This window comes from Aotus nancymaae, unplaced genomic scaffold (genome assembly GCF_030222135.1).
Source record: "Aotus nancymaae isolate 86718 unplaced genomic scaffold, 86718_ANA_hifiasm-v0.15.2.pri h1tg000016l, whole genome shotgun sequence".
Classification (NCBI taxonomy): Eukaryota; Metazoa; Chordata; class Mammalia; order Primates; family Aotidae; genus Aotus; species Aotus nancymaae.
In genome coordinates, this window is record NW_026988428.1 from 47,553,655 (window position 1) to 47,565,713 (window position 12,059).

At 38.5% G+C, this 12,059-nt stretch overlaps 1 protein-coding gene across 2 annotated transcripts in view; it reads left to right on the forward strand.

The window, feature by feature from the left end:
- The window catches only part of SRGAP1 (SLIT-ROBO Rho GTPase activating protein 1), a 313,613-nt gene that overhangs the window by 168,274 nt on the left and 133,280 nt on the right, over positions 1-12,059 (forward strand). For both annotated transcript variants that reach the window (XM_012444906.3, XM_012444907.3), the window contains exon 4: positions 6,993-7,055. In XM_012444906.3, coding sequence (XP_012300329.2) covers positions 6,993-7,055 — 63 coding nt within the window. The remainder of the gene's footprint in view (positions 1-6,992; positions 7,056-12,059) is intronic.

Consider the following 12,059-nt stretch of genomic DNA (forward strand, 5'->3'; position numbering starts at 1 on the left):
AAATGCGCAGAAACACTGTAAATATTACCCAGAACTTGGTTTAGGACATCAAGTGCAACCCAACTTTCTCCATTAGGCATTTTAGAAGACACTGTTCCCTGTGTCTTCAGAATTTACATTAATTAAGGGAATGTATTATTATAGAGACACATGAACATGAGCTTTGAAACTTAAAAGCACGCACATTGTGGAAATATGACCTGATCCCTTTAACCAGAATTTATATCCCAAACTGACTGAGCATGAGACACTAAAATCATTTGAAACCCTCTCATTAAATATTTAATCTTGTTTTTCTCTGTCTTTTTTATTCCCATGGTGACTCAGCATACAGTCAGGATTTCTTGACTGGTCACAATAGATTTACTTTAAAAATACCTCTGTGAAAGGCCACAGTGCTTCTGAATGGGTCATTGAATCCAACCACATAGATCAGTTGATAGATTGCTCAGTGTGTATGTGGTTGTATTAACTATGCTCTTTGTTCTTCCTCTCTCTCCTTTCTCGGAGGTTCTAGGGGTAAGACCACAACCCTCTAGGAATAGGGACCCTGGCCAGGGCCCACCCAGTGTAGTATTTATCATAGCACACCATCTAGAAAGCTGTTTTGGTATGTCTGGCACCTTCATGAGATTGCAAACTGGAGCACAGAAACCAGGCCTTACTCAGTGCTATTCATTCAACAGATGTAGATCCTGTACCTCCAGAGTGCCAAGCACCAGAGTAGGCACTGGGATTAGTGCAAACACGATTGTTAGGATGTGGTCCCTGCTCTCAAAAAACTGTGTTTATGAGGAAAGAAGTAAATGTGACAAGCATACTAGCAACATTTCAAGTGTAATAAGGACCATCTCAATAAAACCCTGTGACAGAGACTATTAGCATTTCCTTTTGTCAATGGAAAATCTGAGGCCTTACAAAATTATTTAATTTTACACAGACTGTAACAAGGTAGTTTGAACACCAGCACTTCAACTTTAGAGTCTGAACTCTTAACCAGTGTACTATATAGCCTCGATGTAGTAATAAATTAATGTATTATAAAATCACAAGGCAGGAAAGACCTAATCTCTTTCCTTGGGAGACAAGGTGAAGTTACTAGAAAGCTTTTACAGAGTTACACATAGGATTGTATGGGGCAAAGAGAAGGAGGGAGAGTCTAGGAAAGAAGAAATGGCTTGGGGAAAGCACAGAGCTGAGAAAGTGGGGCTTGAGACTTAGCAGTTCAGGACCAGGCTGAAGGATGGGGTATGGGATTTGTGGAAAGTGAAGTAGACTAGTTAGGCAGAAGTTATGGATGAGTTAAAAAAAAATTGAACTCTATCCTAAAATAATATAGTAAGTCTTTAAACAATTTTAATCAGAAGAAGCCTAATTAGATTTTTTAAAAATTCTGATGACCTATAGAAAAAAAATTGATCAGCCAGAATTGATAAGATTGGTAACTTCTTCAAGGAAAAGCAACCAGTCTTAGAGGAACCCCAGATTTCTGATTTGAGTGACATTGTTGTCCTAGAAGCATTATAATTTCATTATAACCCCTTTAAAAAATAATCTTCCAACATGTATTGAGTCTTAAAAATGTTCATACATTTATGCTAATAATTTCATGTCTGGGAATTGGCTTAAGCAAATAATACAAATGCAAGATATATGCTGTTTGATCAGCATTTATGATAGTTCAGAGTGCTTAAAACATATTAGTGAAATTGAATAAATAAATAAATGATTGACAGCTTGGTAGAGAATAGTGGAAACATTGGAAACAGTACACTTAAAATTAATGTTAATGTACATTTACTAGTTATGAATCCAATTGTGGTTCTGAAAATTATTTAATTACATGTAAAAATGTATTGTAACTTAAAAAAAAAAAGCAGAATAGGAAAATATACTTAGACCTATGTTTAAATAAACAAACCTGAAGTAAATACATCAAATCAAAATGGTGGGCCAGGTGCGGTGGCTCACACCTGTAATCCCAGCACTTTGGGAGCCCAAAGCAGGCAGATCACTTGAGCCCAGCCTGGGCAACATAGCGAAATCCACTCTCTACATAAAATACAAAAATTAGTTGGGCATGTTAGTGCGTGCCTGTAGTCCCAGCTACTTAGGAAGCTGATGTGGGAGATTCTCAGGCCACTGCACTCCAGCCTAGGTGACAGAGAGAGACCCTGTGTCAAACAAATTTAAAAAATTACAATGGAGGGATTATCATTCTGTTCTCTATTTCTTCAATATTCAATATACTTAGTTCATTTTCATGATGGAAGGAGATTAAAAACTTTGAGACTGTTCATTTAAGACTGTTAGAAATATCTGAAACATCAAAATGACAAACAGTAAACAATTGGAAATAGGCTTGGAATTAAACTCTGGGTTTATACGCTGGAAACATTCAATAAATGTTAACTGAATTGAAGTTCTATCCATTTTCCTTCCCCTTGGGTCACGATTCCAGAATCCTAGTGAAATGTATTAGAATATTAGAAGTTTTACCATTATTGGAATATATTAATGGGAAACAAAAACTTCTTTCCCAACACAAAAGAAACATTGATTTCTTTCCTTAATACTTACATTATTTTTCTTATGTGGCAATTCTTGTTCAAGGGCCAAGGGTCTGCTCTCACTGCTTTTAAATATTTTAGGTAGTTATTATCTTTTTTTTTTTTGAGACCAGGTCTCACTCTGCCACCCGGGCTAGAGTGTATGCTCACAGCTTACTGTAGCCTCAAACTCTTTGGTTCAAGAGATCCTCCCACTTCAGCCTCCCTAATAGCTGGGACCACAGGTGTGCACCACCATGCCTGGCTAACTTTTGTATTTTTTCTAGAGATGGAGTTTCCCCACATTCCCCAAGGTGGTCTCAAACTCTTAGGTTCAGGCAATCTGCCCACCTCAGCCTCCCAAAGTGCTGGGATTACAGGCATGAGCCACTATGCCAAGCTTGCTTTCAAATTTTTAATGAAATAGAATCCAGAGGTGTATTTAACCTAGTAAATATTTTTTTTTTTCCGAATAAAGACAAGGTTTCACTATGTTGCCCAGGCTGGTCTTAAACTCCTGAGCTCAAGTGATCCTCCTGCCTTGGCCTCTCAAAATGCGGTGAGCCACCACACCTGGTCTCACTTACTGAGTAATGATGGACTTTTGACAATCCAGATATTTTCTAATTAAAGAATTTCTGTTCATTAGCCTAGTAATGCATATGCTAACTGGGCCATGCCAGGTGCATTTTGGTTTAAAGATTGCTTCTTTGAGAGTCCAGAGTAGTATTTTGAAGAAAAGATTGTTTCTTCTTGTTACTGTAATAAACTGGAAACATATTTAAAGTGGGGGTAACATGAGGTGCTCCCTCTGCTGTTCCCATACCATGAGGACAGGAACTATGTCCCCAGGATTCAGACTAGGACTTGATGTTTTATCTGGCCCAAGCATCTGTGAATACAAGGTTGTGTGAATTTGTGTTTCACAAATTAGTCACATAAACTAGTGCTTCTCAGAGCATAGTTCAGTTCCTTAGCAATCTTTGCAAACTAGTGATGGGAAGAAAATCATTAATTTCTACGTTATTTATTGGACGATAGGAGGTTTGGACTGTCATTCAAAGTGAACAAACAGGCAGAAACTTTGGTGCTGTGTCATGAGGAAAGCCAAGGGTCTACCTACTGAAAGGAACGCCACACCAACTTTTCACAAGATCTAGAATTCCCACTGGAGCCCTTTCCTCGAGAGCCTGTTTCATGAGTTACATATACTTTATCATGTGAACTTGAGGAATTATCCATTTCCTAAGGGATGTTTCATCAGTTCATTTAATAGCACTGGTAGTAGGACCCCCTGAGAAAATGGAACGTAGGAAGATGGGTTTAATATACATACATGGCAAAGGAATATGGATATAAGAAAAGCCCAAGGCCTGGAGCATAATCCTTGAGGGCTCTTTGGAATCCAGGGTCATCTGAAGGAATCTAAAGGCCAGGGCAGTGTGGAAGGACAACAAAGTCAAATCAGGCCCGTCCTACAGGGAAGTCAATAGAATAAAGGTCCAAACAGACCACAAGAAAGGACAATGTGATATGGCCTTTCTCTCAAGGGAGTTGCCATGACAAACAGTGTCTGGAAAAAGAAATAATGATAATTATGGCCTATTCACTGTGTGTTAGGAACCATTCTAAATGCTATGCATGAATCATTAACGCTTACAAAAACCTTATGAGATAAGTACAATGCCTATATTCATTTTGCAGGTCAGGAAACTGAGGCATAGGCAGATCCAAAGTCCCTGAGACTTCAGACCAGGCATTCTAACTCCATAGTCATTAGACCTAAGCATTATATTATACTGCCTGAAGACAAGCTTTATGTATTTCAGGGCTTCTGGGAAAGACAAAAGAAAATCTAAGTGTATGCCTGGCAGAGCACAGTCTGTCTGTGATGCCAGATTTCTTCTACCTCATTATCTGAAGTCTTAGAAAATACAGAACATACTATGAATTGTCAGCACGTGGACACATAGAGGGGAACAACACACACGGGGGCCTATTGGAGGGTGGAGTCTGGGAGGAGGGAGAAGATCAGGAAAAATAACGCGTATAGGCTTAATACCTGGGTGGCAAAATAATCTGTACAACGAACTCCCATGACACAAGTTTACCTGTACTACAAATCTTTACATGTGCCCCTGAACTTAAAATAAAAGTTAAATTTTAAAAAATCATATTGTTCTAAGATATTTGGCCTAAGATAGCTTTGAGGACCCATATAACCCAAACCTAAATCTTTTATCTGACCCAGAATATTTTCTTGGGTTAAGGTTTCTTGAACGTAAGGGATTTTTTGTGTTGTTGTTACTGTTCTGAAGTCTTAGCCAAGAAATATTTTCTTCTTTTTTTTTCTTTTTTGAGACAGGATCTCACTCTATCACCCAGGCTGGAGTGCAGTGGTGCAGTCTCGGCTCACTGCAACCTCCACCTCCTAGGCTCAAGCAATTCTCATGCCTCAGCTTCCTGAGTAGCTGGGATTACCGGTGTGTGCCACCACACCTGGCTAATTTTTGTATTTTCGGTAGATACAGGGTTTCACTATGTTATCCAGGCTGGTCTTGAACTCCTGGCCTCAAGTGATCTGCCTATCTTGGCCTCCCAAAGTTACAGGCATGAACCAACATGACCAGCCGTATTTTCTTTTTAAACTTGCTACCTGAAACATGGGTAGCTGAGCAGACTTGCTCAGTGGCCTTTGATCCCATTAGAGAGTTCTAAATGGTTTGCCTAGATCCTTGAATGAAACCTGATATTAAAATAACACCAAATGGAAGTCTTAGGAGATTTGTATTGTAATATATACCCTCTCAATAATCAAGATGCAGGGAAAATGAAATGAGTTTCTGTTGACTTCATTTTTTTACTTGTGACTTTCCTTTCACTCTTGAGTGATTCATAACCCACATTTTCACATACCAGGGACACAGCAAGACATAAAAATCCCTAACTCCAAGTTGGGATTTTAGAAGCTGTCATAGCTTAGTAAACAGCAGCACTCTCTTAGATACTCCAAGAAAATTCAGTGACAAATACTGCTATTGAATTTTAATTCGTCAAAGTTCAGGTACTGTTCTGATGCCATCTTCCCACACTATTTTAGCTTTCATGAGTCTTCAATCCATCATATTTGGCTTTTGTTAAGGCCTGACCCAATGACCTTATCTTTACAGATGTACTTGGGCCAGGACTGGGACCGTCTTTAAATTCTGTATTCTTGGTGCTCACTTGCCCAGGCACCACACAGGACACCAGGGGTTGCAGAACTGATAAAGATATGGCCCTTATCCCTAAGACTGACAGTCCAGTGAGAGGTACATACATGGACCAGCGGCTGTTGTTATTGTCTCAAACTGTAGATTAAGCTGTGCTATACCTTTTCTGTAGCTGACTACATAATGAACTCAAAGCAGGAAAAAAAGGTCATTTGGATATATGATTTTCTTTAAAATAACTTACAGCTTTTGCTGAAAACAATATTCAAATACTCTTCTATCAAACTCTCAGAATTAGCCTAGGGAAGGGTATTTTAAATGCTGGTTTTTACCAACTGGATAGAAGAATGAAACGCTCTATGTTTTTGTCTTCATTGAAAATAATAATAAATGCAGAGGTAAAAGTTTGTGGACCCTGAGTGGACTTACCATTTTACTGGTTTGAAAGTGCTTTCTTGCCATGCTCACTGGCTTACATCTATGTCCCAGCACTTCAGGAGACTGAGGCCTGCAGATCACTGAGTTTGAGACCAGTCTGGGCAATATGGTGAAACCCCATCTCTACAAAATATATATAAACCAGTTGGGCTTGATTGCACGCCCCTGTAGTCTCAGCTGCTCGGGAGGCTGAGGTGGGAAGATTGCTTGAACCTAGGAGTTCAAGGCAACAGTGAGCTGTGAGCATGCCACTGCACTGCAGCCTGGGTGACAGAGCAAGACTTTGTCTCCAGAACCAAAAAAAGTGCTTTCTTAAAATTAAACTTGTAGTCAGTCACATTGTAACTTTGGACAGAGGGAGTTAATATCCCCTTTGGTTTCTTAGTTAGCTTATTGAGAATCACACTGTAAAATTTCTTCGTGATGATACCAAGATAGGAGACTGGATGATCTAGTTCATGTTTAATGGTCCTTAGTTGTATAGCTCAACTTTTAAGCAAGCATGATGCGTCACCCTTCTTATTTTCTCTGTCTTTTTGCTAAAGTCTGTTTGGATGGTGGAGGAGCCATTCACCCAAGGTTGTCACTTGTTTGCTCTGTTTATCCTGGGGGACCATCTGTATACCATATCTAGGGTTTTTTAAATACAAAGGTCCATTGCGTTGAAGATGTTTATTACAGAGCCTTGCTGTCTTTATATTGTGTTAGATAAATTTCTGTATTTTCAGTCAGTTGACTTTTTAAGATGTAAATAATTTTAAAATACTCTTTCTTATCTTCTTTTTAATTACAGAGCAAAGAGATTGCATTCCAACTTCATGAGGATTTAATGAAGGTTCTTAATGAGCTTTATACGGTAAGCACATAGTCTTTCTTCTTTTCTAGAATTCTTGGGTTAGAATTCTGGTTTGTAAAAACACTGCTCATTGTAGTATTCATTCCAAGTCAGAGTGACAATAGATCCTCATCTGGTTGAAATACAGGAACAAGTGGATAGGGGTACACAGCTACATTCCTTTGCCACTCCTCTCAATTTGGAGAAACTGTACTCAGATAAATTATCTATCTATCTATCTACACATGTATATACACAATTAGCACACTTTGGGAAACTAAAGTATAGATGTCTCCATAAGACATGTTTTTAACTGGATCTTATGTGATCTATACATGTATTGAATTCAAGAATATTTTGTTTAAAATTGATGCCATTGTGGCCAGGGGTGGTATAATCCCAGCACTTCGGGAGGCTGAGGTATATCAGTCACTTGAGGTCAGGAGTTTGAGACCAGCCTGGCCAATGTGGTGAAACCCCATCTCTATTAAAAATGCAAGAATTAGCTGGGCGTGGTGGCATCCTCCTGTAATCCCAGCTATTTGGGAGGCTGAGGTGGGTTGAATCCAGGAGGCGGAGGTTGCATTGAGCCAAGATCGCACCACTGCACTCCAGCCTAGGCAACAGAGTGAGACTCTATGTCAAAAAAAAAAAATGTTGCTGTTGTGGAACTTGAGCAATTTAGTTTGCTTTATTCTAGTACTTTCTTTTTTTTCTACATTTTAGTTCAATTGATTGTTTGGTTAATGACATTTTAAAATTACTTTTGAAAGATATCTCTTTTTGCAATAATTTGCTTTTTTGACTTAAACATTTATTTAGGGTACTTCATATAATCATTAGGAATTAAATAATTTAAAATACTTTATTAAAAATAATGAAAACTAATGATGTTGCAAGTTGGAATTAGTAATATACTCATGTAAATATTTTTTGAAACTTAATGATCAAGTTATTAAATACAAATTTCTTTTGGGGGATATTTTATTTTAAGAGAATAAAATAACATAATAAATGAGTAACATTTATAAATGAGTAATTTGTACTAATGAAAGATATTTGAATTTTTATTGCACAATATTATTTGATTTTTTTTTATTTTTTATTTTTTATTCTTTTGAGAAGGAGTCTTGCTCTGTCACCCAGGCTGGAGTACAGTGGCACAATCTCCGTCACTGCAACCTCTGCCTCCCAGGTTCAAACAATTCTCCTACCTCGGCCTCCCAAGTAGCTGGGATTACAGGCATGCACAAGCATGCCTGGCAAATTTTTTTGTATTTTTAGTAGAGATGGGGTTTTGCCGTGTTGGCCAGGCTGGTCTCAAGCTCCTGGCCTCATGTGGTCTGCCCGCCCAGTCTCCTAAAGTGCTGGGATTACAGACATGAGCCACCATGCCCATCCTAAATTTTTTTTATAGGCAGACTAAGCCTGAAACTTGAAAACATGTTTCTTGATTTACCAATTTCATTTGTTCCTAAAAAGCCATGTGTGTAAAATACAGTTTTGTGAATTAAATTTTTAATGCTCCTTTGATACTTACTAATTAAAGAAACTTGTAAATTAAACTTTTATAAAATGACTCTTTATAAAATGAACTTTCTAATTTTTTTTTTTTTTTTTTTGAGATGGAGTCTTACTCTGTTGCCCAGGCTGGAGTGCAGTGGTGTGATCTCGGCTCACTGCAACCTCCACCTCCTGGGTTCAAGCAATTCTCCTGCCTCAGCCTCCTCAGCAGCTGAGTTTATGGGCACCCACCACCACGCCCATCTAATTTTTGTATTTTTAGTAGGGACAGGGTTTTACCATGTTAGTCAGGCTGGTCTCAAACTCCTGACCTCGTGATCCTGCCACCTTGGTCTCCCAAAGTGCTGTCATTACAGGTGTGAGCCACAATGCCCAGCTACTTTCTAATTTTTGTATGAGTGTGATAAATCTATATTTTTATAAAGCATATTTACTACCTCTGTACATATAAATTGAATTGGCAGTTTCTGTGTGTTAGTTCCTCCTTCAGAAACTTTTGACTCCCTATAAAAGCCTCAGGTTAAGAGATTACATCTATATACCAAATAGCTAATAAAACTGATTTTTACATGATAAAGGCCAATTTCTAGTCCATGCCTTATGTGATTTGTTAATTTCTGATACCCTAAGGTAGCAACCATTTCTAGAAGCCCTATAATTTAAAAGTTAAATGACCACTGTACACCTGAGACTTCCAAAGAGGAACAAGCGGAAATTCTGCGTTGTTTTCTATCGAACTCTTTTAAGGACTTTGTGGCAGTTTCCTTGTGGTTCCTTTTACTTAGATCTTATTTTACTCAGAAATACAAATCATTTCCTAATATCTTAAAAAAGTAGGTCTGCTGGTTGTTAACACTATCATGGATTAGAGCCTGTTGATTATGGTCTGAAACTAGTAGTACTAAAGGCAACAGTGGCAAAGACGAACTTGACCAGCAAATACAAGAAAAGTCAATAGAATGTCTTGAAAATTTTATCTCAGGGAAAGATATGTGTATATATATATAGCACATATGTATATAATATATATAGCACATATATATAATATATATAGCACATATATTATATATATAGCATATATAATATATATATAGCATCTATATATATAAAATATATATATATAATGAAATTTCTCCTAGAACCAGCCTATTGATTGCACCGAGACATTTTGCAGACTCTGTAGCGTTCAAGTAAGCAAGCTGACACCTCAAAACTCTTATCAATTTCAGCCTGAAAGAGCCAGGTTCTACCAAAGGCCACCAGGGTTGGAGTGACCCTGTCAGAGTCATTTAAGCTTTCAGAATTGGTTGAGGAATTAAGGGATGGGGGAGACAGGTAATGAGGTTTTAATTATGTCATCTGTAGATCACTTTGAGCTCCTGGGAAAAAAATTACTTTAATCAGAGAGCATGTTCAGCAAGGCCAGAGGTCACTGATGTTCTGTGGGGAGAAACTTTGTATCACTCATGCACACACACTGTCTCTCCCTTTTTATTCTAAAAGGAGATGGTATTTGGTCTCTCTTGCACTTTATCTTCAGATAGACAAACTCTGTCTTGTTCAAATAAAATCTATCCATTCTATTAATCCTTCTTCAGTTTACATTAGAAAAGAGGCAAGATGAGGCATATTTGAACAGTGGACCAATATTGGAGGAATGTGGGTTAGGTTCCCCTTTTAATCGCTCACTGGTATTTTGGTCATCAACAAATAACCTAGTTGGATTCATAGAATTTTGTACAACTAATGATGTAATAGTGATTGCTGAAGTAACAGGTATAAAATACATAGCCTTGGGGAATTGAGGATGCTTTTTAATTGTCTTTTCTGGCAAATATTCACTACTCACTTGTTCTCAAAGCTTGACACTCCTTGGGGTTGAAAGTGAGCACTTGAGAAGTATACTAGCTTCCATATGCCAGTGGAGTACTTAAATTACAGTCAACCTTAGTGCTGGGTGACAGCCTTATATGTGGACTTCCTTACCCCAGAATATTGTTCCCACAGCAATTGTTGATTATTTCAAACATTTTGTCCGAAGGCTTTGTCTCAAATAAAATACATATGCCCGGGAAGGAGAATAGAGAGAAATACCTTATGGTCATTTATATGTTAGAATGAACTGAGTTTTACTAGCCCAGATTGTGCGGATGATGGGATAGATATGATATCATATGATGATATGATAGATATATAATACAATAGAGTACAGGTGGTGTGGATGTGGCACAAAGCCCTGGATTTACAAGCAGGAGACGTGATGGTGACATTAGAGTGGCTACTGAAAAAGGAGGAAAGGCTTTGAAGACTTGCAGCTTCCTTTCTATGTTTTTGCTCAGTCTTGCCTTTATTTGCTGGGAAAAAAAGGCCTTAAATGGTTTTGAGCCTCTATTTGAATTCTAAGGCCACTACAAAGGATAGCCAGATTAAGGTTAGTTCAGTCTTCACTGGGTGCAATGTTTTATTTCTGTAATCCCAGCACTTTGGGAGGCCAAGGTGGGTGGATCACCTGAGGTCAGGAGTTTGAGACCAGCCTGGCCAACATGGTGAAACCCCATCTCTACTAAAAATACAAAAATTAGCCAGACATGGTGGTAGATACCTGTAATCCCAGCTACTCGGGAGGCTGAGGCAGGAGAGTTTCTTGAACCCGGGAGGTGGAGGTTGCAGTGAGCCAAGATTGCACCACTACACTCCAGCTTGGGTGACAAGAATGAGACTCCATCTCAAAAAGAAAAGAAAAGAAAAGAAAGATGATTAGTTCAGCCTTGAAGAACAAAGGTTCTCAAAATAATGGCATAAACCAAATAAATGTTTATATTCTCTCTCACATTAAAAAAAGACCAAAGACTGACAGTGCAGGCCTGGTATGGAGGTTACATAAAGCCATCCAAGACCCGAGCTCCTCCTTCTGCATTGTTCAGATAAACCCCATCTTAACATTAGTCCTTAGAATTCAGAATGGTTGCTAGGACTCCAACCATTACATCTGCATTCATGGCATCAGAATGGAAAAAGGGAAGAAGGGCCTTGACTCTTAAGGAGACTCCATAAAAGGCTCACACAAGACTTTCTATACATCTCATTGGCCAGAACTTAGAACATGCTCCCACCAGACTGCAAGGAAGTCTGTGAATTACAGTCCTTTAGCTAGCCAGGTCATTGCTAACCAGTTTTTTTTAATGGAATTCTGTTAATTTGAAAGAGAAGGGAGTTATTTGTAGCTAACTAGCTATGCCTGCCAGAGTAGCTAACATTTACCGTGAGCTTATTATGTTTGTGCTAGTTATTGTGCTAAGCATATTATTTGCATTATCTCATGTAATCCTCACAGCACCTCTATGAGGTAGTTATTCTCATCATTCCTCATTTGACAGACGAGGACACTAAGGCTCAGAGAGACTTGCTCTAGGGTGCACAGTAAGTGGTAGGGTGAGATCTCAAGTCCAGGACTGGCTGCAGAGCCTCTGCCCTTTACAGTCATTTATCTCTTGCTGTAGT